This window comes from Rana temporaria, chromosome 4, assembly GCF_905171775.1.
Source record: "Rana temporaria chromosome 4, aRanTem1.1, whole genome shotgun sequence".
In the NCBI taxonomy this organism is placed as follows: Eukaryota; Metazoa; Chordata; class Amphibia; order Anura; family Ranidae; genus Rana; species Rana temporaria.
In genome coordinates, this window is record NC_053492.1 from 132,134,525 (window position 1) to 132,158,858 (window position 24,334).

The 24,334-nt window shown below is 41.0% G+C and overlaps 1 protein-coding gene across 1 annotated transcript in view; it reads right to left on the reverse strand.

The window, feature by feature from the left end:
* CLSTN2 (calsyntenin 2) overlaps nucleotides 1-24,334 on the reverse strand; it is a 1,124,690-nt gene that overhangs the window by 334,668 nt on the left and 765,688 nt on the right. The window contains 1 exon segment of the mRNA XM_040349061.1: nucleotides 15,772-15,980. Coding sequence (XP_040204995.1) covers nucleotides 15,772-15,980 — 209 coding nt within the window.

The window sequence follows — 24,334 nt, forward strand, 5'->3', positions numbered from 1 at the left end:
AAAATGTACTTAAGTAAGCCAAAATCCTCCTGGGAAAACATCTTGTGGACAGATGAGACCAAGATAGAGAATTTTGGTAAAGCACATCATTCTACTGTTTACCGAAAATGAAATGAGGCCTACAAAGTAAAGAACACAGTACCTACAGTGAAATATGGTGGAGGTTCAATGATTTTTTTGGGGTTGTTTTGTTGCCTCTGGCACTGGGTGTCTTGAATGTGTGCAAGGCATCACGAAATCTGAGGATTACCAAAGGATTTTGGGTCGCAGTGTAGAGCCCAGTGTCAGAAAGCTGGGTTTGCGTCCAAGATCTTTGGTCTTTCAGCAGGACAATGACTCCAAACATACGTTAAAAAACACCCAGAAATGGATGGCATTAACTGGAGAGTTCTAAAGTGGCCAGCAATGAGTCCAGATCTAAATCCCATTGAACACCTGTGGAGAGATGTTAAAATTGCTGTTGAGAAAAGGCGCCCTTCCAATAAGAGAGACCCGGAGCAGTTTTCAGGAAGAGTGGTCCAAAATTCCGGGTGAGAGGTGTAAGAAGCTTATTGATGGTTATAGGAAGCGACTAATTTCAGTTATTTTTACCAAAGGGTGTGCAACCAAATATTAAGTTAAAAATGCCAAGAAGTTTGACCAGCCCATTTTTGGAGTTTTGTGTGACATTATGTCCAATTTGCCTTTTTTCCTTCTTTTTTTTGTTTTGTTCCAGTACACACAAAGGGAATAAACATGTGTATAGCAAAACATGTGTTACTTCAATACTTTTCTGTGAGAAATACTTGATTTTCTCACAGAGATTTTCGGCCATGACTGTAGATGTACTTCTTATTCTGAGACATGTTTGTTGTAATAAGCTAAATTGAATGTTGGACATAAGTTCCCTCATTCAAGTCAACATAGAAATCTTATGACAATTTGAACTAACATGGTCAGGCTGAAAATCTGCAGTTAAAGTGTAATTTCATCCCAAGCCATTTTCTAACATTGGGCAGGGTATGGGGTTAAAACTCCTTTCAGGGTTTCATTATAGAAAGTTTTATCATCTTCTGTCCTAGTTACCACTTTCACCACTACCAAAAGTTGTCACTGGAATAGGAAATGTAAGTACATTTTCAGTGACAACTGTGATTGCTGGAATTTCCCCTCAAATTAGGGAAATTCTCTCTCCGTAGTAAATACACTCCAGGACAGGAAGTGGGGGGGGGCATCCCTTCAAAGAGGACACAGACTACTGTATAATAAAAAATAAATAGATAAAACTGCTGCTCATCTGCTCTGAAATGATAAAAGAGGTTTGAGCTGGAATTCCACTTTATTAGTATACTTAAATCTAGCAAAATATAGTGCTGTGAGAGATAATCACTGCATGGTTTTAAAATATTTATATGTATTTGTACATTAGGTAAAAGTGGAGCTTTTAGCGGCTGGATTGTTTTCTAAAGACTGACCTTTATTTTTTTTACACTAGATGAGTCCAAGGTTTTTAAACATGTTAGCATGCCTAAATGCTTAAAAAAATAAGTGATTAATAATTGCCACTTAGTTAAAATGGTTGTGTCCAAGGGTAGCACATAATCACTGCTAGTTAAATCTGTCAAGCTTTCACAGGGAACTTTTATGCCACTGTGGGTATTTTCCCTCATTTCCTGTCTCAGCGACCAATACCGCTAGCATGGGATATGTCCCAGTGATGATAGCAAATAATAAAAAATATTCCCCTTACTCAGTCTAGTTTTCCAGCAAAAAGAATGTAGTTATCTGCTTTTGACAAAACCAGGGGACTCAGTTGCATGGGTTTGTAAATATATGTGAAGCCACATTGCAATGTCGTGGTGCCACTGTAAAATCATTCCTGGAATTATATTAAATGTCCACAAATGCCCTCCGACACCATCCTCTCAGCTGAGTGGACAGTGTCGGAGGGCATTCTTGGACATTTGGTATAACTCCAGGGCTGATGGGCAACTAATAGCTACTGATTCTGTAGTTCATTCTATCTATTATAAAATTGGGCTTTCTATATCTTTTCAACTGAATGTTGTGACTTGTCTGGGTCCATTGCCTATACCTCACTGTATAGGGTATGCAAGATCATTAATGGTGGCCCAATATTGCACCTATCTCTATTAAGCAAAGCATATAGCCTGCCCTTACATTTCTACCCTGGCAGGTTCCTGCTGCTGGCTGTGGGTCCAGGTGCCCATATACCTGCACCTAGACTGTTCCTTATTGGCTTTGCTACCAGATTAGGCTACCATAAATGTTGTATATGCCTTGATACTTACATATTTTGAGTCTTCCGGTACCAGAGTAAAGTATATTTTGCAACATTTATCTGTGGATACATTTTAGACACTATGGCCTTTATTTTTTTGAATTTTCTATAATAAAGATTATATTTTATGAAATGTATGTCTCCTATGCCTATGCCTCTAAAGTCCGGTCTGTTAGGCAGGTTCCGGCATATCTGGCCCTGCAGTTTCTTTTTTTTTTTTTTTTATGCCTTAGTTTTTGGATAGTAGTGAGGGGTTAGAACCTTTCATATTTGTATTACGGTCTGTATCCAAGTTAGGGAAAATCCCCTTCTCCTTTTGTCCTCTAATCACACGTCTTGTAGGAGAGAGTGGTGGTGTGAGGTCAGATTGAAGAACCAGTGACAGCTTTAAGGTACGCTCCTGGAAGTGTCAGTTTTTCAGAACCTTTGGTGGAGTGGTATTGGATGGCATGACTACCTGGAGAACTGAGTATTTACTGCCTCCTTTTAGAGGTATCAGCAGTGGTGGCTTCATTCTTTAATAGATAAAGGAGGATGATGGACTTGTGGATGTGCAAATATACTCATGTTCTAAAGTGATTTTTTGTGCAGTTATTTCATGATGTTACAAATAAGAAAGTAAGAATCCTAATTCTCCATACAGATAGAGCTTCAGTTTACACTGAAGAAAGATTAATGCTATCCCGGCCACATGTTGTTTTTTTTTACTCGTGAAACCCTCTCCTCTCCTTTGTATCAGTGGAGCAATTTTTATTTTCTTTAATATATCCTAATCTGTCTCTGGTGCAGACCTTGAGAAAATGGCAGAAATTAAATATATTACACTTAAAATTGAACTAAACCCTCTTATCCTTTACGGCTAAGGACGTTGCTATTTTAGCCTCAGTTTGATCTGCAGTTGCCATGGTGCTGCACATGTAATCAGTTGTGACACCAGATATTTTATGGCTTGACAGTTCAGTTGGGAGCACAAGCAGTTGTGACAGTTATCATCAATGGCATGTCTTGAATGTAACTGTTTTGGAAAATTGTTAGAGACGGGTCTAGTTCCACTTTCATTTTGAAGTGTAATGAAAGCCCCACTTTTCTTCCTTAGTTTTTGATAGTATGTGTTAGAAATAGAACCACTGTCAGGATTATATTGCTGTCTGTGTTCTTAGTAGGGGAGAATCAGCCTCTCTATTGATCTTTATGTCCATTGTCTCCAGTACAGAAAGTGAAGGGAAATAATAATTTTTTTTTTACTCAAAAATGTTGTAACGTTAACCTGATTTACACTTAGCAGAATTACCTAATCTTTTTTGCACCTAACCTATCAATGGCATTTTTAGGAATTTTTATTTTTACTGGATACAACGTTAGCTGTGCATTGAAAAATACTAATCTCCATAGCAAAATCATTTTAATTATCGTTTTTGGTATTGGCAAACCTAAAAAGCTATGATAATCAGTATTTGTAGAGGCCGGTGCTCCAGTTAAACAGTCAACTTTCATATACTTTAAGGCACTGCCAGCATGGCTGCCTTGTTATGTCACATATTTTTCAACAGTGTTTTTTTTTTTGTATGCTGCCTTTAATTTTACCTTGCAGCTGTAGTATGGTTACAGACAGACAGCCAGACAAAAAGGGTAAACAAGTTACAAGGTTGTAATCATTCTACCATTAGAAATTAGCTATTGAAAGCACAATAATATGGAGATTGTGAGGGTCATAGTCTGGAAGGATAAGACTCATCCCTGATTAGCTTTGACAATAGGCAGCCCTTTAAGGTAATCAGCCATCCACAGGAGTATCAAGGGGGGGGGCGGGGGTGCGTTCCACAACTGGTGCCACACATTAGCGGAGTGTCAGCCCGGCGCCCCCACGAGTAAAGCCGGCCGACAGTTACAGGCAGCAGCGGCGGCGCTGTGACATCCAGGTCAGGGAGAGTGAGAGGTGAGCTGTAACCGGGTGCGGGGTGCCAGTGTGCAGACCGTACCCGGGTGACTGACACTCAGGACCGGCCACCTCTATCACATTACACCGCACAGCAGGGGAGACAGTGTTGTGTGGAGCTGGAGAGAGGATGTGCAGGGGTCCCGAGCTGGGGGGGCAATGTGTAATGTGCAGGGGTCCGGAGATGGGGGAATGTGTAATGGGCAGGGGTCCAGAGCTGGAGTGGGGCTGTGTAATGTGCAGGGGTCCAGAGCTGGGTGGGGGGTCAATGTGCAGGGGTACAGAGCTGGGTGGGGGTCAATGTGCAGGGGTTCAGAGCTGGGGGTCAATGTGCAGGGGTCCAGAGCTGTGTGGGAATCAATGTGCAGGGGTCCAGAGCTGGAGGTGGGGGTCAATGTGCAGGGGTCCAGAGCTGGGTGGGAATCAATGTGCAGAGGTCACAAGCAGGGGTCCCGAGCTGGGGGGCAATTTGTAATGTGCAGGGGTCCCGAGCTGGGGGGGCAATGTGTAATGTACAGGGGTCCCAAGCTGGGGGGGCAATGTGTAATGTACAGGGGTCCAAGGCTGGGGGGCAATGTGCAAGGGTCCTGAGCCTGGGGGGCAATGTGTAATGTGCAGGGGTCCAGAGGAGCTGGGGTGGGTTTGTGTAATGTGCAGGGTTCCAAACCTGTGGGGGTGCTGTGTAGTAAAAGGGTCCAGAGCTGCAAGCGGCTTTATAATGTAAAGGGGTCCAGAGGTGCAGTTGTGGAGAGGGGATACACAGTAGTGACAAAGAGGTATTGGGGAGTACAGAGATATGCAGGGAGCACAGTGGAGTGTTTTTACATTTTAAAGTGGGGGTTGCCAGATATAGAATCTGCCCCTGATGCCAAATGCTCTAGGTACGCTGCCATGATTGATTTTTAGATTATCTGAGTCAATGAGAGGTTGTTGTGCTTTTTTGTTAGAGAGTGGCAATATGATTATATTTACAGTTCAACCCCTGAGAAGATAAATTGAAGAATGCTCGGGATTTCTTATTGAATATGACAGTGGCAGTATCTTGCTATACCAGATGGCTGTATTTTTAATGGATTCATCTGTACTCATTGACAATTAATATACATTAGTACAGTGTACTATACATAGAAAAGATGAGCAAACTCATTAGAAAGAACCAGTTACAGACAATTATAACATTATCAAGAACCATATCAGATCAACCAAAATGACATCAGGTCAGTAAACCATGGTATTTCTATTCTCCTTTCAGCAAGCTTCTACTCTAACCAAACGTGTGTGTGAGCCAGCTGTCTATGCACATTCAGTTTAGAAAAACTAGCAGAAAAAACTAAAGGCTGGTAGAAAAAGTTGATATATATATATATATATATATATTTATGGTCGTGGCCCTCTGCCCGAGAGAGATGTGGATCACATAAACACGCGACAAGACTTACAACATAAATAGACCTGAAGTGTGCCTTGGTGGTCTGGTCAGTATGCCAAGAAAAGGGGGCATACCCAAGGTAAGTAATGGGTAGTTAATTGAAGAAGGATATGCTGAGAAGTGCCCTGAAAAAGGGAAAGGCGGGAGGGTGTCGAATGCGATTGAATGCGTAGACTCACAGAAATAAGGTGAGCTAGGAAGAGTCGGCCCAGTCATGTGTATTACCGCACACTGAACCGACAAAGAGCATGTGTGAGTGGGCTTAAATACCCTCCGGGCTCCTCCCATCAACTTAGGCCACCATATTGACCTTCTAATTTATGGTCGTGGCCCTCTGACCGAGAGAGATGTGGATCACATAAACACGTGACAAGACAAAATAAATAGGTGGTGGTCTGGTCAGTATGCCAAGAAAAGGGGGCAAAAGACTCAGATAGGGAAATAGCTTTTATTGATTTCTTGTATTTATTGAGCCAGCTTAGTAAAGGCTTGTGCCATTTCTTTCTGAGGATTTGGGATGTATGTGGCAAAACAAGGAGACTTCCATTGGCCTAGTATCTTGATTACATGGTCTGGTACTCCCTGCTGGGAGGCAGCTGAGGTTGCTCTAATTCGGAAAGAATGTCCAGAGAACTGACTGGGGTTTGAAGCCCAAGTTGCTTAGGAGGATTCTGACATTCTTGACAAACTGGCTGCCACTCAGGGAGCTGGCTTAGAAAGGAGCTACCATCAGATTGGCTGGGTAGATGGAGCAGTAGTCGGTCGAGCACTGTCACTAGGCGTCAGGCGTTGTTAGTCTGAAACAGGTTGATGTCAACCCCGGGGCTGGTTTGTTGCGTTTGCAGACTGTGAGAGTGTAGTGGTTCGAAAGTGAGTTGGGTGGCGTTGGAGCAGTGTCTGACTGCCGGAGCCACTGACTGTAAATTCACTAGGTCGTAGGGAACCGTAGAAGGCCTGGTAGATGGCTATTTGTGTGACTAGGCTGGGCAAAGCCCTAAACGGGGAATGAGTAAGGATTTCAGACATGTCCCTAAAGAGGGCATCCTTGAAAGGTAGGCGCTTGCCACTGACTACAGGTTGGTGCTTCTGTATGCCGTGTAGGAGGGACTTGACTGCATGGGCTCAAGAATACTGACGGTTTACTGGGGTCCTGCAGGGACAGGAAATGCTGGACGCGATCTAGATATAGCGTGATAGTATTGTGAGAAAGGGTCAGCTGCATGTGGCAATACAATATGAAGGCTAGGACGTGTCTAACGTTTTTTTTAATTATAGACAATTTACAAAGCATTTACAAAGCAGGCATACAGATCTTCTTGAGCCACGTGACTTTAAATATCAAATCTTATCAAACTGAGCAAAAAAATTAAGGATATATTTTTTGAATTGTCTTCATCAAGTCTGAGGTTCTATTTAGGGATTTATAAAAAGTTTAGATACATAGTGATAGCCAATTTTCTAAATGCCACATAAATACCACATAGGGTTGCACTTAATGTATAATACCCAGAAAACTGAAATTAATATATTGCTATAGTAGAGGAATTGCAATTGTATACTATGCCACAAACAAAAAACACATTGACCCTTATTTAATAAAGAAAAATATAAAGAAGTAGAACAAAGCCTTCACTCCAGATTAGAGTGTGCCAGAAGCTTTGAGGCATGTCGAGGTGCTGTCTGGCATATTATTACCAGTTTTTTTGTGGCATTGGTACAGTAAAGGCTTTTTTTTTCGTCCTGGCAACTCAACCATGAAGCTCATTTTTGTTCAAGTATCCATAGCAGCCTGTATTTCTTCTGAGGTTATGGGTCTTTGTATCCCAAACAATAAATGATTAAACGGTAATGACTGACACATTCAAGGCTTTTTGATATCTATTATATATCCTTTCCCATCTTTATAAAGTTGAATTACCTTGTTACACAGGTATTTTGACAATTTTTTTAGCTCCCCATGGCTCAGTATATAGCATGCTCAGTGCATCCACGTGGCAGCTAGCAAAAATTTTACTATTTTACATTAATTACAGTTAAAAAGGCCATGGATGTGGGAAATTAACGTGTAATTGCCATGTTAACCTGTGTGTGTCACCTTGTGTATCTGTACCAAGGCCAAACATTTCAGAATAGTAAACTTTTGATCAAGGCCATTTGGGTGTTTTAGGTTAACTTTGTGATTTAAAAGGGAGCCAAACAACTATGTGATAATAAATGGCTTCATATGATCAGTCATATTGTCAATATCAATACCAAAATGTCATGGTTTCTGAAACTTTTGAGCACAACTGTATATTTTTAGTCACCACTGGGATTGTGTGAAACTGACACAATTTATACATAATCATACATAATCTTTTAAAATGTGGGAAGGATAGCTTTAGCCCAGCAATGGTCAGGCAAGACTAGAAGGTGGTTAAGTAGTCTGGAGTTTTTCTTAGTTTCATAATTTTATTTTTTAACATTTTAGACATTCATCATATACTTGCTCCTGAAGAGTGTTGATGACCAGGAAACGCATCGAGCCAATAGATGCCCCACTGCACATTTAATGCTACCTTTTTACCAACTACCCCAAATACCAATTGGACTCTACCTACCAATTGGGACTACAGCTATTATGGAGACTCACTCCAATTAACTGTTTTTTATTTTATTGGGTACTAATTATGTTGTCATACCATGCTATCTTGAGCTTATTATCTCACTTGTCTATATACTGCACCACTATCAGCAATCATTACTATATCAACTGTATTGTACCAACATATCTAGGCTACACATATCCAGTATGGAGATACACCTATGAACTTGCCCTGTTGCATTGTGTCAATTATGAACGTATCATATTATTTTACCTTGCTACTAATATGGTTATATTTTATGTATTATTCAATTTTTAACCAATATACTAGGTATGCTGTGTTACCATTGCTGTTACCATATTTTATATATAATTAAAGTAATGACTGTCAATTGTTGATTTGCAATGCCTTTATTTAATGTCTTAAGTTCCAATGAAACAGGATACTGCCATAATCAATTCTAGCTGTGTATGTCCTGGGATGTATGCTTCATTTAAAGTCCCACCCATGCTTCTCTTCTTTCAAAGTATCGGGGATGGTGGGTGTCTGGCTCTACATACCTCTCGCCTCTCACAAAATCCCAAAAATTGGTTAGTTCTGTATGTCCAATCTATGGGGAGACCTGCTGATACCCACCAGGATATGCACAGCTCATCAGAGGGAATTAATAGTATGTTAAGATGCTGTGTGGAGAGCACAGGGAATAGAAGAAGCCTGGTATCCTAACAGCTGAGTAAAGTGGACAGTAGGACTAAGGAACAGGAACAGGAATAGTAGAAATTTTAACGGAAAAGACAGAAGTACCACCTGAAAAGCCAGCATTCCTGTATTTTTTTAGACTTGTGACAAGGGATGTTGGCACCTTTAAATACATTTTTATCACACAGTACAAAAGGTTTTCCTATTTTCTGTGATAGAGAGATCAATGGATCAAAAACGTCAAGCATGTATAGCATGTAGAAGTTTACAAGTCCTACCTAACTGTAGCCAGCTGTTTCTTTCAATAAGCATTAAATTGCGGTTAATTTGTGATGGTGCTGGTATTCTAAGCATTAACACTAAAGAGTAGAGTTGAGCGAACCCGAACTGTAAAGTTTGGGTTCGGTACGGACTTTGGGGTTTTCCCGGACCCGGACCCGAACCCGAATAATTGGAAAAAGTTTGGGTCCGGGATCGGAGTTCGGGGAAAAAAAAATGCGCGGAGGTCCCTGCAAATTCAATAACCAGACCCTTTAGGTCTGGTATGGATATTAAGGGGAACCCCGCCGTCAATTTAAAAAAAAAATGACGTGCGGTACCCCCTAAATATCCATAACCAGACCCTTCAGGTCTGGTATGGATATTAAGGGGAACCCTGCCGGCAATTTTTTTAAAAAAAATACGTGCGGTTCCCCCTAAATATCCATAACCAGACCCGTTATCCGAGCACGTTGACCTGGCCGGCCGCAGAAAAGAGGGGGGACAGAGTGCGGCCCCCTCCTCTCCTGAACCGCACCAGGCCACATGCCCTCAACATGGGGAGGATGTCCCCATGTTGATGGGGACAAGGGTCTCATCCCCACAACCCTTGCCCGGTGGTTGTGGGGGTATGAGGGCGGGAGGCTTATCAAAATCTGGAAGACCCCGGGAACGAGTGGATTATCACCGCTGGAGTTTTTTTCTTATTAATAAAGAACTTTATTCTACGGTGTGTGTGTTTTTTTTTTACAAGAATTTACACTTCCTTCGTGAAATGGTACCCCATTACCATTTCACACAGGGGGGGGCAGGATCTGGGGGTCCCCTTTGTTAAAGGGGTCTTCCAGATTCTGATAAGCCTCCCGCCCGCATACCCCCACAACCACCGGGCAAGGGTTGTGGGGATGAGACCCTTGTCCCCATCAACATGGGGACATCCTCCCCATGTTGAGGGCATGTGGCCTGGTGCGGTTCAGGAGAGGGGGGGGCCGCACTCTGTCCCCCCCTCTTTTCTGCGTCCGGCCAGGTCAACGTGCTCGGATAACGGGTCTGGTTATGGATATTTAGGGGGAACCGCACGTCATTTTTTTTTTAAATTTACGGCGGGGTTCCCCTTAATATCCATACCCGACCTAAAGGGTCTGGTTATTGAATTTGCTGGGACCTCCGCGCATTTTTTTTTCTAAAAGTCCGTGTCCTATTGACTACAATGGGGTTCGGAGTTCGGGTTCGGTGTCCGCTCAACTCTACTAAAGAGCACTAATGGAAATATTTAGCTCATTTAAAAGTGCCTCTTGTAACAGCTCAGCAATCCAAAACTTCCCAAAGATCTTATCTTCACACACATGCAATTGATGGATGTGAAAAGTGTGCAGTGATGTTAATTTTGATTAAAGGCAGCTCAACTCTGTGTTTTGTGCCTGAATAACTTCTTTTAAGTTAAGTAAAAGTATTATGTTTAAAATCCAAAGAGCTAATTTCCAAGTTTCTTCCACACCATTTAAAGTGCATTGGATTGTCATTAATCTTGTCCATCCTCCTCAAAGTGCTTTGAAGAATTAGCATTTCATACTATATTCTGGGTGTTGCGCTCTGTCCAATTTTAAAATCATTCATTATGCAAATGGCGAGAAACCTTTTTTATTCTGTAGAAGGTTAGAGCTCTGGCATATCTGCGATAAGTGTATTAGCCAGGAAAAAATGTGGTTGGCACAGAGGCCCTCAATATGGAGCCCAAACATATTCATCAACATAACGTCCTTCGTCTAATATCCAAACTACTGAACGCCAAAAGTGTGTTGTTGTCTAACAGACAAGCTTATTTCCAGCTTTTCCTTCCATTTGGTTCCTGCCAGCATATTATCTTTAGCTCCCCAGCTGCACTATATGACAGACGCTCAATTATAAAGACAATTCAATTCACATTTGAGAGAAATTTCCTTCAGTATCTCACATTGCCTGCATTGCTACTTAACAGCACTGAAAGACTGTTTACATGCCTGTTGTGGCAGGACGATAGTCTTAACTTTATTTTTCTTTCCTGTTATCTTTACAGCCCTTACTTTTTAGTTACATGTATGCTTTTATCAATTACAGTAATATATAAGGGTACACAGGCAGGGTTGTAACTACAATTCATGGGACCCTAAAGAAGAACGTTGATGGGGCCCTTCAGTGACCTCTCTCGGTGACACCTGGTAGTGTTAATTAAGATAATGGTATAACTAATTTTAGCATATAGTATGCCTATATTAAAACACAGACATTCTTCCATCTAACAATCCGTAAGGGAGCAAAGTCAACCCTATTACATTGTCCAATATCTCACTTGTACTCTTCACAGCAGAAGCTGGCCACATATCTTTTTTTTGTGGCCAATCAGACTATAGCTCAAGCCTGGAAGACCCAATGCGTAGCCTTCCAGGCATAGGTGTGCACAGCCTGTTGCATTAGGGTGTGCACCTGAAAGCTCAAAAACATGGTACCGATCTCTCACTGTGTTCATTCAGAAAGGGAAGGGGCCAGTAAATGACATTACCCCTTTCCCCACACATCCTGAAATATCATCTATGTGTGCCCACTGCAGTAGCCAATGGGAGAGGAGGCAAGCCAGCCATGCTGTGGGAGGGAGCACCGGGCAGCAGGGGGAATCTGCACTGCAGGGAGTGATTAGGGTGTGCCTGGGCACACCTGGCACACCCTGTGCGCAGACCTATGCTTCCAGGGGATGAAGACCCAACGCAAAGCAGTCTAGGGGGTGAAGACACGTATGACCGATATGATGCTTCATGAACAAATGTCCAGTATTGTGAGTAATTTGCATGCCAAATTTCTCAACGTTTGGCAACCATGGACAAGTTTCCCTCACTCCGATTGCCTTGCTTGGGCCTTGTCTGATTTCTCCCTTTTGGGTTTCCGAGTATGAGTTACCATCCTCCCCTCTCTCCTACTCTCTCTTAGCTATGATCCTTCTTTCCTGTTTTTATTATTTTAATTTAATATTATTATATAATTATTGTGCTTCTGTGTACAATTCCTCATAACTTTTTCGCCTTATTGGTTTTAGCTGAAGAGACACTCTGTGACTTTATATCCTCTGAAAGACTGTGTGAGACATACCAGTTTAATGTAAGTGTGATGATGAAGCAATCATTAATGAAGGTAATAACTGCTTAGGATCAAATTTCAGTACCCAATTTGTGTTAGCTGTGCATGCACACTGATTTTGCATGTTTAGCTATAGTGATAGCTATAGTTTTGCCACTGCAAACATGTCATAGACCCTTTCTGGTACCTTTACTGTATATTAGCCAGATTCACGTAGACGTGCCTAACGTTAGGCAGGCGTAGCGTATCTCATATACGCTACGCCGCCGTAAGTTAGAGAGGCAAGTGCTGTATTCACAAAGCACTTGCGTCCTAAGTTACGTAAGCGTAAATGTGCCGACGTAAGCGCGCCTAATTTAAATTGTAAAGAGGTGGGCGTGTTTTATGTAAATAAAGCATGACCCCACGTAAATGACGTTTTTAACGAACGGCGCATGCCCCGTCCGTGGACATAACACAGTGCGCATTCTCCAAATTACGCCGCAAAGACTCATTGCTTTCGATGTGTACATAAATTACGGCCAGCCCCATTCAAGGACGACTTACGCAAATGACGTAACATTTTTAAAATTCGACACAGTTCCGACGTTCGTACTTAACATTGGTTGCGCCATCTTTTTGTTGTTTTATCTTTACGCCTGAAAACGCCTTACGTAAACGGTGTAACCTTACTGCGACGGGCAAGCGTACGTTCGTGAATAGGCGTATCTCGCTGATTTACGCATTCTAGGCGTAAATCAGCGTACACGCCCCTAGCGGCCATCGTAAATAGACAGCTAAGATACGATGGCGCAGGCGGTCGTATCTTAGCAACATTTAAGCGTATCTCAATTTGAGAATACGCTTAAATATACGACGGCCGGCGTAACTCTACCTGAATCTGGCTATATGTATTTATTTTAGCATAAATGGTTTACATTATTTATTATTGACGACAAAGTAGGCGAGAGGCCAAAGGAATGTCATGTTTTGACATTTTGGTATCTATAAACTTCCCCACCTATTCTTGTGCATGTGGTACTCCAATTCTTCCATCAGTAAAAAAAAACAAATAAGCCAACACCATGCAATTTTATAAATACTTTGGGCCAGATTCAGAGAGAGAGTACGCCGGCATATCTACTGATACGCCGGCGTACTTTCAAATTACCCGCGTTGTATCTTTAGTTTGAATCCTCAAACCAAGATACGACGGCATCTGGGTTCGATCCGACAGGCGTACGGCTTCGTAGATGCAATACTTCGGCGTCCGCTGGGTGAAGTTTGCGTCGTTTTCCACGTCGGGTATGCAAATTAGCCTTTTCCGACGATCCACGAACGTACGTGCGGCCGTCGCATTCTCTTACGTCGTCTCTAGTCGGCTTTTTCCGGCGTATAGTTAAAGCTGCTATTTTGCGGTGTATAGATAGACTTGCCATGTTAAGTATGGCCGTCGTTCCCGCGTTGAAATTTGATTATTATTTTTTTGCGTAAGTCGTCCGTGAATAGGGATGGACGGAATTCACGCCTAAGTTAAAAAAACTTACGTTGTTACGACGTCATTTCGCGCAATGCACGGTGGGAAATTTCGAAACGGAGCATGCGCAGTTCATTCGGCGCGGGGACGCGCTTCATTTAAATGAATCACGCCCCCTACCCGCCGATTTGAATTACGCGCCGAGAGATACACTACGTCGCCGTAACTTACGGCGCAAATTCTTTGTGGATTCAAAGAATGAAAAAGTAAGTTACAGCGGCGTAGCGTATCTCTGATACGCTGCGCCTATCTAAATTTATGTGAATCTGCCCCTTTGTATTTATTTTAGAGAGCCCCAAAAATACCTGCTCAAAGTTAGTTCCAAGCAGCAGTTAGGGTAAGGGTGACACATTTTGTACATTATCTTTAACTGCTTGTTTTGTTTTCAGATCACAGAGGAAGTTTAAATGTCAGTGAGAGACATTTGACATTGCAATAGCCTATAAAAATAACATCTGCCAAACATTGCTACCAAGGGCTAAAATGCAAAACCTGTACTAACCACATCAAGTTAGGCTTACCAAGTTTAAGATTACCAATTGTGCCTTCAACAAAGCAAAATCGCCTAGTTATTCCTAGTTTATCTCTTACCGAAATGCTTAAGTGAAATTTGTTTGGGTTTTCTTTTTTATATCTTTTATCACTATTTTACTTTTGCTTTTTGACTGTGTTTTTCTTCTGTAAAAAGTGTACACTAATAAGTCAAATATGGGGCCATCGAGTTGAGTTTAGTTGAAAAGGAGCTTTCACATTCCTTAGCAGCCACTTAAAAACCCATTGCACTCTTAATAACATTTCTTTGCACTAAAATTTTCAAGGAAATGGAAACTCCTCTCTTTTCTCATCCTTAATCAAGCTCATTTGTGGACACAGGTATGGCTTTAAGGCCTTGTTCACACCTGTGCAGGTTACAGTTTGCATATTCCAGGTGCATTTTTCAATACATCTTTTTAATCCATTGAAGTCTATGGAACCAAAAACCAGAAATAAGTCCCTAGCTCTTTCCATGAAATGCACAGATGTGAATGTGACCCATGGGAGATCATGCGTGTTAAATGGACTGTAGTGTGTTTTTGCAAAACTAAAAATGCACTAAAAAATGCATAGGTGTGAACCAGGCCTACTTGTCCATGTAAAAGTAAAGAGTATTGGGAAGAGCCAGACTTATAGACCATTATATGGTGTAAGGCCTGATTCACACCTATGCATTTTTTGTGCTTTTTGCAATTTGCAGATTTGCACTACAGTCCATTTAACATGGTTTGCTATGGAACACATTCTGTAGTGCATAACTGAAAAATGCAAAAAGCACTAAAAATGCTTAGGTGTGAATCCAGTCTTATTCTCATTATATGTGTCTAACAAGATGGTGCTGAGAACTGAAAAGTTGGAATACATTTAAACTGCTTCATTTCAAACACTTGTATATATCTTCATGGGTTAACAGTCACTGGGAACTAGAATACCCCAGTAGTTGAATCGTTTTATAATTGACCTACTGGCCTTCAGTCCTGGATGCTTTAATCCATGTTGATAATAAGGATCTTCATATCTGAACTATAGCATGTGTTTAATTTAATTAGTTATTTGAATACAGTTTCACATGTTCCACTACATGATCACCGTTGTTTGTTAAGCAGAATTCTAGATGTAATTTGACATTTAGAAAGCCTCTTTAAAAAAACATAGCTTGCAAGTGATACATTTTAGTTTTTGGTAGGATGTCCTTACTATGCAAGTATAATTGTCAAATTTTGGGATAACTAAAAGCATATGTTGAGGTTTATAGGAAAAACAGTGTGAAAGCAATGACAGTCTTTGTCCACGCACTTCATGGTTTGCTGATTTAGTAGGTCCACTAAATGGCTAGAACAGAACCCTCAGTTATACAAATTATGTAATGCTATTTAGTTTATGGGAAGAAAATAGAGAAAGTAAAGTTACGTTTAAAACACTTACCATTCCTGTCAATTGCAAATGGCACATCACTTGTAACAATCTCATAGTTGCAGATCTGGCTGTATTGAGGAGAGCAGTCCTCATCTATTGCTTCCACTTGCAAGATACTGTCATATATTTTTCCCTCAGTTACTGTTGCCCTGTATGTGTTTTCTTTAAAAACAGGAGCAAATTCATTCACATCATTAACCTGGATGTGAACCACAGCCCTAGAAAGCAGTACAAAAAAAAATATATTACACAAAACAAAACAGGTAGAGCACAGTAAATGATCATTATCTTGTCAGATTGTTGGTATCATTACCGGTAATCAATCACAAACAAAATTGTTCACTGTACTATATGAAAAATATTATAGAACACTACTCAAAGAATTGTGAACACATCATTGTCCATAGAATGTTCTCAGCTAAATTCTCTTACCATACATTCAGAATGTAAAAATATGAACTAGGTTTACATCTGAAAGACTGAGGGAGGCTGCAGATGCTAATGAATAGAGCTCCAGAACATAGTTAATGAGGTGAAACTCTGCTGATTTCCATCAAGGCATATGCAAACAAATATGCTGTTTTTTCAATTTTCTTTGCATGCGATTGGGTATTCTTTGCAAAGTGAAACTTTCAGTAAGCTCTGTGACAAATTCCTTGGCAAAGTGTAACTTCCCTTGCAAAGTGAACAGCCTATATGCATTTAGTTAATCAACCCCAATGTGCAAAGGGTCATTCAAAACTGATTTATTAATTTTCAGAATGGGTAAAAATAAATAAAAAATAACTGCACATTCTCAGAAGATCTAAATCCGGCTTATTAATACAATGTCTATAGCCAGCACTGTCCAAGAATGCAACTTAAAAATTTTAACCAGACGGTACTGTTGCCCACACCTACTGATGTCTGCTTCCCCTGGAACTACAAACCATTTCTGTTGGGTATTGCCAACAACTATGACACTTCTGGGACACTGTGTATGACGTCTACATGAAAGTAACCTCAAACATAGCTCATATGACACCACTAATAGATCCCCTATACACAATTTTGGGGTCCCTAACTAAGATTAAGAAAGGCCTCCTCCAATTCTTACTCATTGCTGCCAAAACAGTGATTTCCACATTAGAAGTCAACATCCCCATCAACTATAAAAGAACGGGTGGATGAGTTGAATTTACTGATGCAGATGGAGGAAGTGATGGCCCAACTACATGAACGCTACCTTAGGTTTATGAAGGTGTGGCTTCATTGAATAGTGTTTTGTGATAGCCCTACCTTCCAAATGCTGCTGACCCAAGAGACCTATTCACTCACCTCTTTAATTTCTAGCACCTTTATTCAACATACAGAAGGTGCCCAGGCAGTTAATGGATGAATGCTTTATAAGAGTACAAGAACCCCACAGTACTGTCCTATTCCTTACCCTTTCCCTCCCTCGTCTTCTCTTTCTCTTCTTATTCCTTAGGTTGCTCTTCCATTACCTTCAGAACTCCCCCAGTCCATTCCACTAAAAATGGACTGAGATTCAGCTTTGCTGTGGAATTCAATGTCCCTTCCCTCATTTTTCCCATCTTTTATTTGCTGAAACATTGAACCTGTTTTACTAATGGATTTAAGGTTCTATACAATTATCAAAGGAACCCTTTATGTTATGCTGTAAGGCCCAATTCACACCTAAGCGTTTGGAGCTTGAAGAAACATCTCCATAGAGAAAAATCAATTATTCTCTAAGGAGATGGTTCTCATCTCCACTTCAAGTTCCATGAAGCCAAACGCCTGAAGCTCAAAAAAGTTCTGGAGCTTTTGCACGTTCTGTCACACATTTTTGCACCATTTTCTGCTCAAATTTATTTAAAAAATGTAAAAAATAAAAAAGTAATAATATATGAATATATCAATGTCAAATAAATACACAAATAACTAAAAATCATCATAAATAAATAAAAAGAGCGAAGGTATTAAAGGACTTTAACAGTTGCCACTGAATTCCCAAGTAGGAAAAGAATACGCATAAATATATAAGATTCAAAATGTATTACAGAAACATAAAAATGTCATAAAAACCTCTCATGAAGAGTTGTGCATTCTGCATAGATACAATATTCTCCCATGTATCAAATAGCTATGTATATGTCTATAGCTGTACAGAGAAACCTATTCAGATGGCCCATGGATATAATGACTGAATGATTGGAGAATGGATATACAATGTGCAGGGCCAAGAAACAGAATTAATGTACTACCAACACCAATGTATGATTACGCATTTCGCCAACAGCTTCTTCAGGGAATCCTATAGGTACACAGCCAGAATGAGAAACATGGAGTGTCTGATCCACAGCGAGGAAAGGGGGAAGGAGGAGAGAGTTCGCACACAACCAGCTCTGGGAGGAGTATGCATTGAATACCATACAGCCAAAGTGGAGGACTCGACCTCGGGTGCAGCCTGTACTTGTACATATAAATGTGGGGTGGACTTCAAATTTTTTAATTGAAAATCAGCTCTATCGTACCAACAGGGCAGGTGGTTCCATGTCCAGATTGTCCCATGTGAAAATGAACATACTGTAAGTGTGTGGGTATCACTCATGTATAAGGCTTCAGCTTTTAGTCAATCCTGGCTCCAAAGAACCCCCACACAGGGGATGGATGAGACGTCTCAGTGGCAACCGTTAAAGTCCTGTATTATCTTCGCTCTTTTGGATTTTTTGTAGTACTTTGGGTGTGATGCTACACATTATGGGGCAGATCCACAAAGGAAGTACGCCGGCATATCTACCGATACGCCGGAGTACTTTCAAATTTCCGGCGTCGTATCTTTGGTTTGAATCCTCAAACCAAGATACGACGGCATCTGGGTTAGATCCGACAGCCGTATGGCTTCGTACGCCTTCGGATCTTAGATGCAATACTTCGGCATCCGCTGGGTGGAGTTCTCGTTGTTTTCCTCGTCGAGTATGCAAATTAGCTATTTCCGATGATCTACGAACGTACGCGCGGCCGTCGCATTCTCTTACGTAGTCTCTAGTCGTATTTTTCCGCCGTATAGTTAAAGCTGCTGTTTTGCGGCCTATAGTTAGACTTGCCATGTTAAGTATGGCTGTCGTTCCCGCGTTTATATTGATTTTTTTTTTTTTTTGCGTAAGTCGTCCGTGAATCGGGATGGACGTAATTCACGTCTATGTTAAAAAAAATGACGTCCTTGCGACGTCATTTAGCGCAATGCACGGCGGGAAATTTAGGGACGGCGCATGCGCAGTTCATTCGGTGCGGGGACATGCTTAATTTAAATGAAACACGCCCCCTAATTGCTGATTTGAATTCCACGCCGTTACGCTTCAAGAGATAGACAATGCCGCCGTGACTTTCGGCGCAAATTCTTTCAGGATTCGAACCGAGGACAAGTAAGTCACAGCCGCGTAGCGTATCTCAGATATGCTGCGCCGGGGCAGATCTTTGTGGATCTGCCCCCTCGGGTTTTGTCTCTGAACTCCTACATAAATAAGTAATAATTAACCCCTAACCTTACAAAAATATTGAATAAAGTATTATCAATGATAAAATTAAAAGGAAATTCTGGAAAAATGCTTAAAGATGCTACGCTCAAATGGATGGAGTACAGCGCTCAGGGTGTTTGCACAAAACAATCAACGGAGGGTTAAAGATTAAAAATAAAAATAATAATAGGATTAAATAAATGATCAATTAAATTAAGATTAAAATCACAAACCACATTGGAGATATATGGTATAAATGTTCAAGAGTCCATGAAAGGTTCAGTCCCAGCAGGGTGCCGAAAAGGCTATAGTTGATGACAGTGAAGAACCAATGTAGGTGAAGGCAGTAGATCAGGGCTGCTATCCAGGAGCGAAGCCAGCTCAATATATGCAGGAGAAAAACAAAAGAGAAGAGCGCCTCTGAGTATACTGCTTTTAATTATAAAACATAAAAATATCCAGCACTTACATCATAGTATTATGGTGCAGTCGTGGGAGCTGGTGTGCGTCTGTAGCTGACAGCCAGCAAGGCATGAGAACTGGGCGGCCGGAGGGAGCCGGGGAGGGACGGCTAAATCCTTGTTGTTATGCCGCTGCTAGACAGTGAGTTCATCAGCTGATGCGTGACGTCAGCTCGGACGGAGGCTGAGGAGGACCACAACGCGTTTCAGAGCATGCGCACGGAAACGACCAGCGCGCTCCTTTTTCAAGTGACACTTGAAAAAGGAGCGCGCTGGTCGTTTCCGTGCGCATGCTCTGAAACGCGTTGTGGTCCTCCTCAGCCTCCGTCCGAGCTGACGTGTCACTTGAAAAAGGAGCGCGCTGGTCGTTTCCGTGCGCATGCTCTGAAACGCGTTGTGGTCCTCCTCAGCCTCCGTCCGAGCTGACGTCACGCATCAGCTGATGAACTCACTGTCTAGCAGCGGCATAACAACAAGGATTTAGCCGTCCCTCCCCGGCTCCCTCCGGCCGCCCAGTTCTCATGCCTTGCTGGCTGTCAGCTACAGACGCACACCAGCTCCCACGACTGCACCATAATACTATGATGTAAGTGCTGGATATTTTTATGTTTTATAATTAAAAGCAGTATACTCAGAGGCGCTCTTCTCTTTTGTTTTAAAGATGCTGCGCTCAGGTGTGAATGCTGTCTTAAAGCTTAACATTTTTTAATAAACAAATATTAAAAGGAGAACATTTTTCTTCAAGATGAGAAAACAGACTCTATGTATACTGTATATATACCGGTATATATATATATATATATATATATATATATATATATATATATATATATATATATATATATACACACATACACATACACATATAGTATATATATATATACATACACATATAGTATATATATATATATATATATATATATATATATATATATATATATATATATATATACATATATACATACATACATACATACATACACATATAGTATATATTATATGTACACTTTTTTTTTAGTATGATGCTCTCTATATAATAGTTTAAAGTATAAAATAGGGAAATATTTAAAAACCCCTTTTAAGTTTTCTTGTTTACCATCTGTGTCACATTGGGGAGATTTCCTTTTAATTTCTTCCCTTTAGACACAGCAGGAAATTGGAGGAATCTCTCCAAAGTGGGGCAAATCCACTCTTTGACAGTTCCCCATTGCAAGATTTCCTTTCTATTCCTGTTCTGATGACAATTCAAAGGTTTGGATCTTTCCTCACTTTCAGTGTCAGTGTTAATTGCTTGTTTTTCAAGTATGGCTTTTTTTCCTTTTAGTTTAAATAGTGACAGACTCTCTTTTACATAAAGATGGTTATTCAAACAGTAATATTAGAAACACATTGCAATCAGCAGTATGAGATACTGAAGACAATGCACCTAATTTGCCAATTTCTATTTAAAAGAGGCAATTTAATAACTGAGCACATAATATGTCAAGAAAAAGAAATACTAAAATATTTTTTTAAGGGCAACCATTTATAGCTCCATGTCAATAATAAGGTCTTATACACCACTTTTAGAGGCATCTTGCATTTTTTTTCTGCCTCTAAACCCCCTCAGTGTTAGCCTATGTGTCCATGCACACATACTGTAGGTGTTTACAGGCAATTAAAGGGAGGGCATTTAGAGGCAATAAAAAACGACGTGAAAACGCATCTAAATGCTCCTAATCGATAGGCGTGGGAAGCTTCCAATGTCAGCACCTGAAGCCGACTCTCCCATCGGCTTCGGGTGCAGGCAACGGCAATCTTATTAAGGGAAACTGTTGACCTACTGCAAATGTGTGAATCGCTCTTTTTAAAGCACTTTTTATTTGGTCCTGCTGTCTTTTGGGACCTGTATGTCCCCCAGAAGGCGGCAGGGGGAAGGAGGAGGGACCATAAATGACGTAGGTCGCTGCGGCGCCCTTACACAGAAGTGGGAGCAAGTATCTGTTTTTACCCCCAAAAGGGGCCAAATGTGTCAACGGAAGGTAAATTTGGTAACTGGCTCTCCAGGAGGCAATGCCCTTAGTTTGTAATAATTTGATTAGTCAGTCTTTAGGTAAAAATAAAGTTGAACCACGGTAAGGAGGTGATTTAAAAAGAGGCAGCCATGCTCAGAGTGTGTCCAGCAACTCTTCAAAACATCTAAAAGAAACAGGGGGGGGGGGTGCCTCTCTAAGTGTAGTATTAAAACAGTAACATTTATTGCACAAGATTAAAAACACAAGATATAAGTGAGACCTTTCTCGGCTACCCGGATCTTGCAAGGAGCCTCCCCCACAGTTAGAACACACATAAGGGAACACAGTTAAGCCCTTGATTGCCCCTAGTGTTAACATTTACACAGTAATCAGTGCATTTTTATAGCACTGATCACTGGTCCCAAAAATGTGTCAAAAGTGTCCGATAATAATAATAATAATATATAAATATATTAATATACAGATACTAAATAGTATATATTCATAGATTGCATTAATATGGTTGATGAATACATTTATAAGGTGTGTTTATTTATTTATTTTAAACCCTGTGATTAGTGGTACATCTAATACCAGTATATACGGCAGAACAGCAACACCTGAAATAAACCAAGCACTAATGGATGGTCATAATAGAACTTCTACATACAGTATGTGAGAAGTGATCATCTTAGCACAGAGCTGGATTTGCAGTTATAAAGGGTACATTTACAAAGCATTGCTGGTGGGAAGGTGATGTGCAGTGTTACATTTAATAACACAGTCACAATTCTGGCTGGCTTTAATAAGCATGGACAAAAGTAATTCTTCTTCACTCTCAGAAGGGACCGAGGCCTCATGATGAAGGGACAAAGGCAGTGTGAGATGAGAAATGCATGGTTTAAAACACAGGCTGAATGGCAATTATGTCAATGAGAATGGTAAGCGGAAGCCTAGTATACTGCATAATGGTGAAGGAGAAGAGGATATTTGCACCTGTAGTATACAAGAGTGAATATGAAATTCAATTCCTTTATAAAACATTATTTTTTTATGCATTGGTTATATTTGTTGAATGATAGTTTATTCCAAATTCTAGGCTTCTTGAGCTGAATATGAAAACTCAGCCGTGGCTTGATTTTCCCAGTGCGGAAAATTATGAAGAATAGTAGGCTGGGGTCAGCAGGCCACGCTATCTATTCTCCCTATTAGTGGAGAAATGTTTACACCTACTGTTTACAAATCTCAAGAAAATGAGAAAGGCGTTCAGGGACTTTACAATATTTATATTATAATGAAGACACGTTGCTGATGGAAATGTGAAAGCATTTACATTTTGCTTGCTTTTTTTTTTTTTTGTATTTCGATACAGTTAAGAAACTAGCTTTACCGAACAAAGCCTAATAATAGAATAAATTCTAAACTTTTAAAGAACAATCAGTGAAGTTGCCCTTTAACTGCATGCTCACTGGACACTGGTCATGCAACGTTGTACCCAAATTATATTTTATCTTTTTTTTTCACACAAATAGAGCTTTCTTTTGTTGGTATTTAATCACCACAGATTTTTTTTATTTTTTGATAAAAAAAACAAAAAAAGACAGAAAAAAACCCACAAACATTTCTCATAGTTTTCTATAAAATGTAGCAAACAGGTAATTTTTCTCCTTCACTGATGTGTGCTGATGAGGCTACACTGATGTGCACTGCTAGGCTGCACTGATGGGCACTGATGAGATGGCACTGATGAGTGCTGATAGATGGCACTGATGGGCATGGATAGGTGGCACTGGTGTGCAATGATGAGGAGGAACTGATGTGGCTGCACTGATAGGTATCACTGATGAGATGGCACTAATGGGCACTGATTGGCAACACTGATGAGCACTGTTGGGACTGCACTGATTATTAGGACACTGATAATCAGTGCCCTGATTATCAGTGCCGATGTCCCTTTAACACAAGCCAGTTATCGGCTCTCTTTTTTACTCCTCACTCTGTTAGCGTAAGGAGAGAAAAGCCGATAACCAACTTGTGTTTACTTCCATGATCAGCTGTCATTGGACACAGCTGATCACGTGGTAAAAGGTCACTGTGATTGACCCGTAACCCTGATCTGCGATTAGCTGAGTCCTAAGGAATCAGAGATCACAAGGTGCGCTGCCTGCCTTTCAGCTATAGCGTGGGCAGGAAGTGGTTAAAATTCTTCCCACTCTTAACATAGTTATCTTTAAACCTGCTGTAGAGATTTTTTATAAAGCAGCCCTACATTGAGGTGTCCAGCCTTTGTAAAAAAAAGTCCTGGCAACACCCCAAGGCTATCCAGTGTGAGTGCCACTCCCAAAATGTGTTCCTTTGGCTGGGGCTGTACTCATGACTGCCTAAGGCAGTGGTTCTCAACCTGGGGGTCAAATGACAATTTGCCAGGGGTCACCAAATCCTGGGCTGTTCCTGAAGCCTGCAGCACTCTCAGCCTTTTCACAGCCATCCAGCAGTGCTGTCCCTGGAGCCTGTGGCCGCCCATTCAGTCCACAGCATGGCTAGAGACTAGAGGTCAGCTGACTGGTGAGAAATGTGAAGTGGGAAGGGCTGGAGGAGACCCTATCTCCTGATTTCG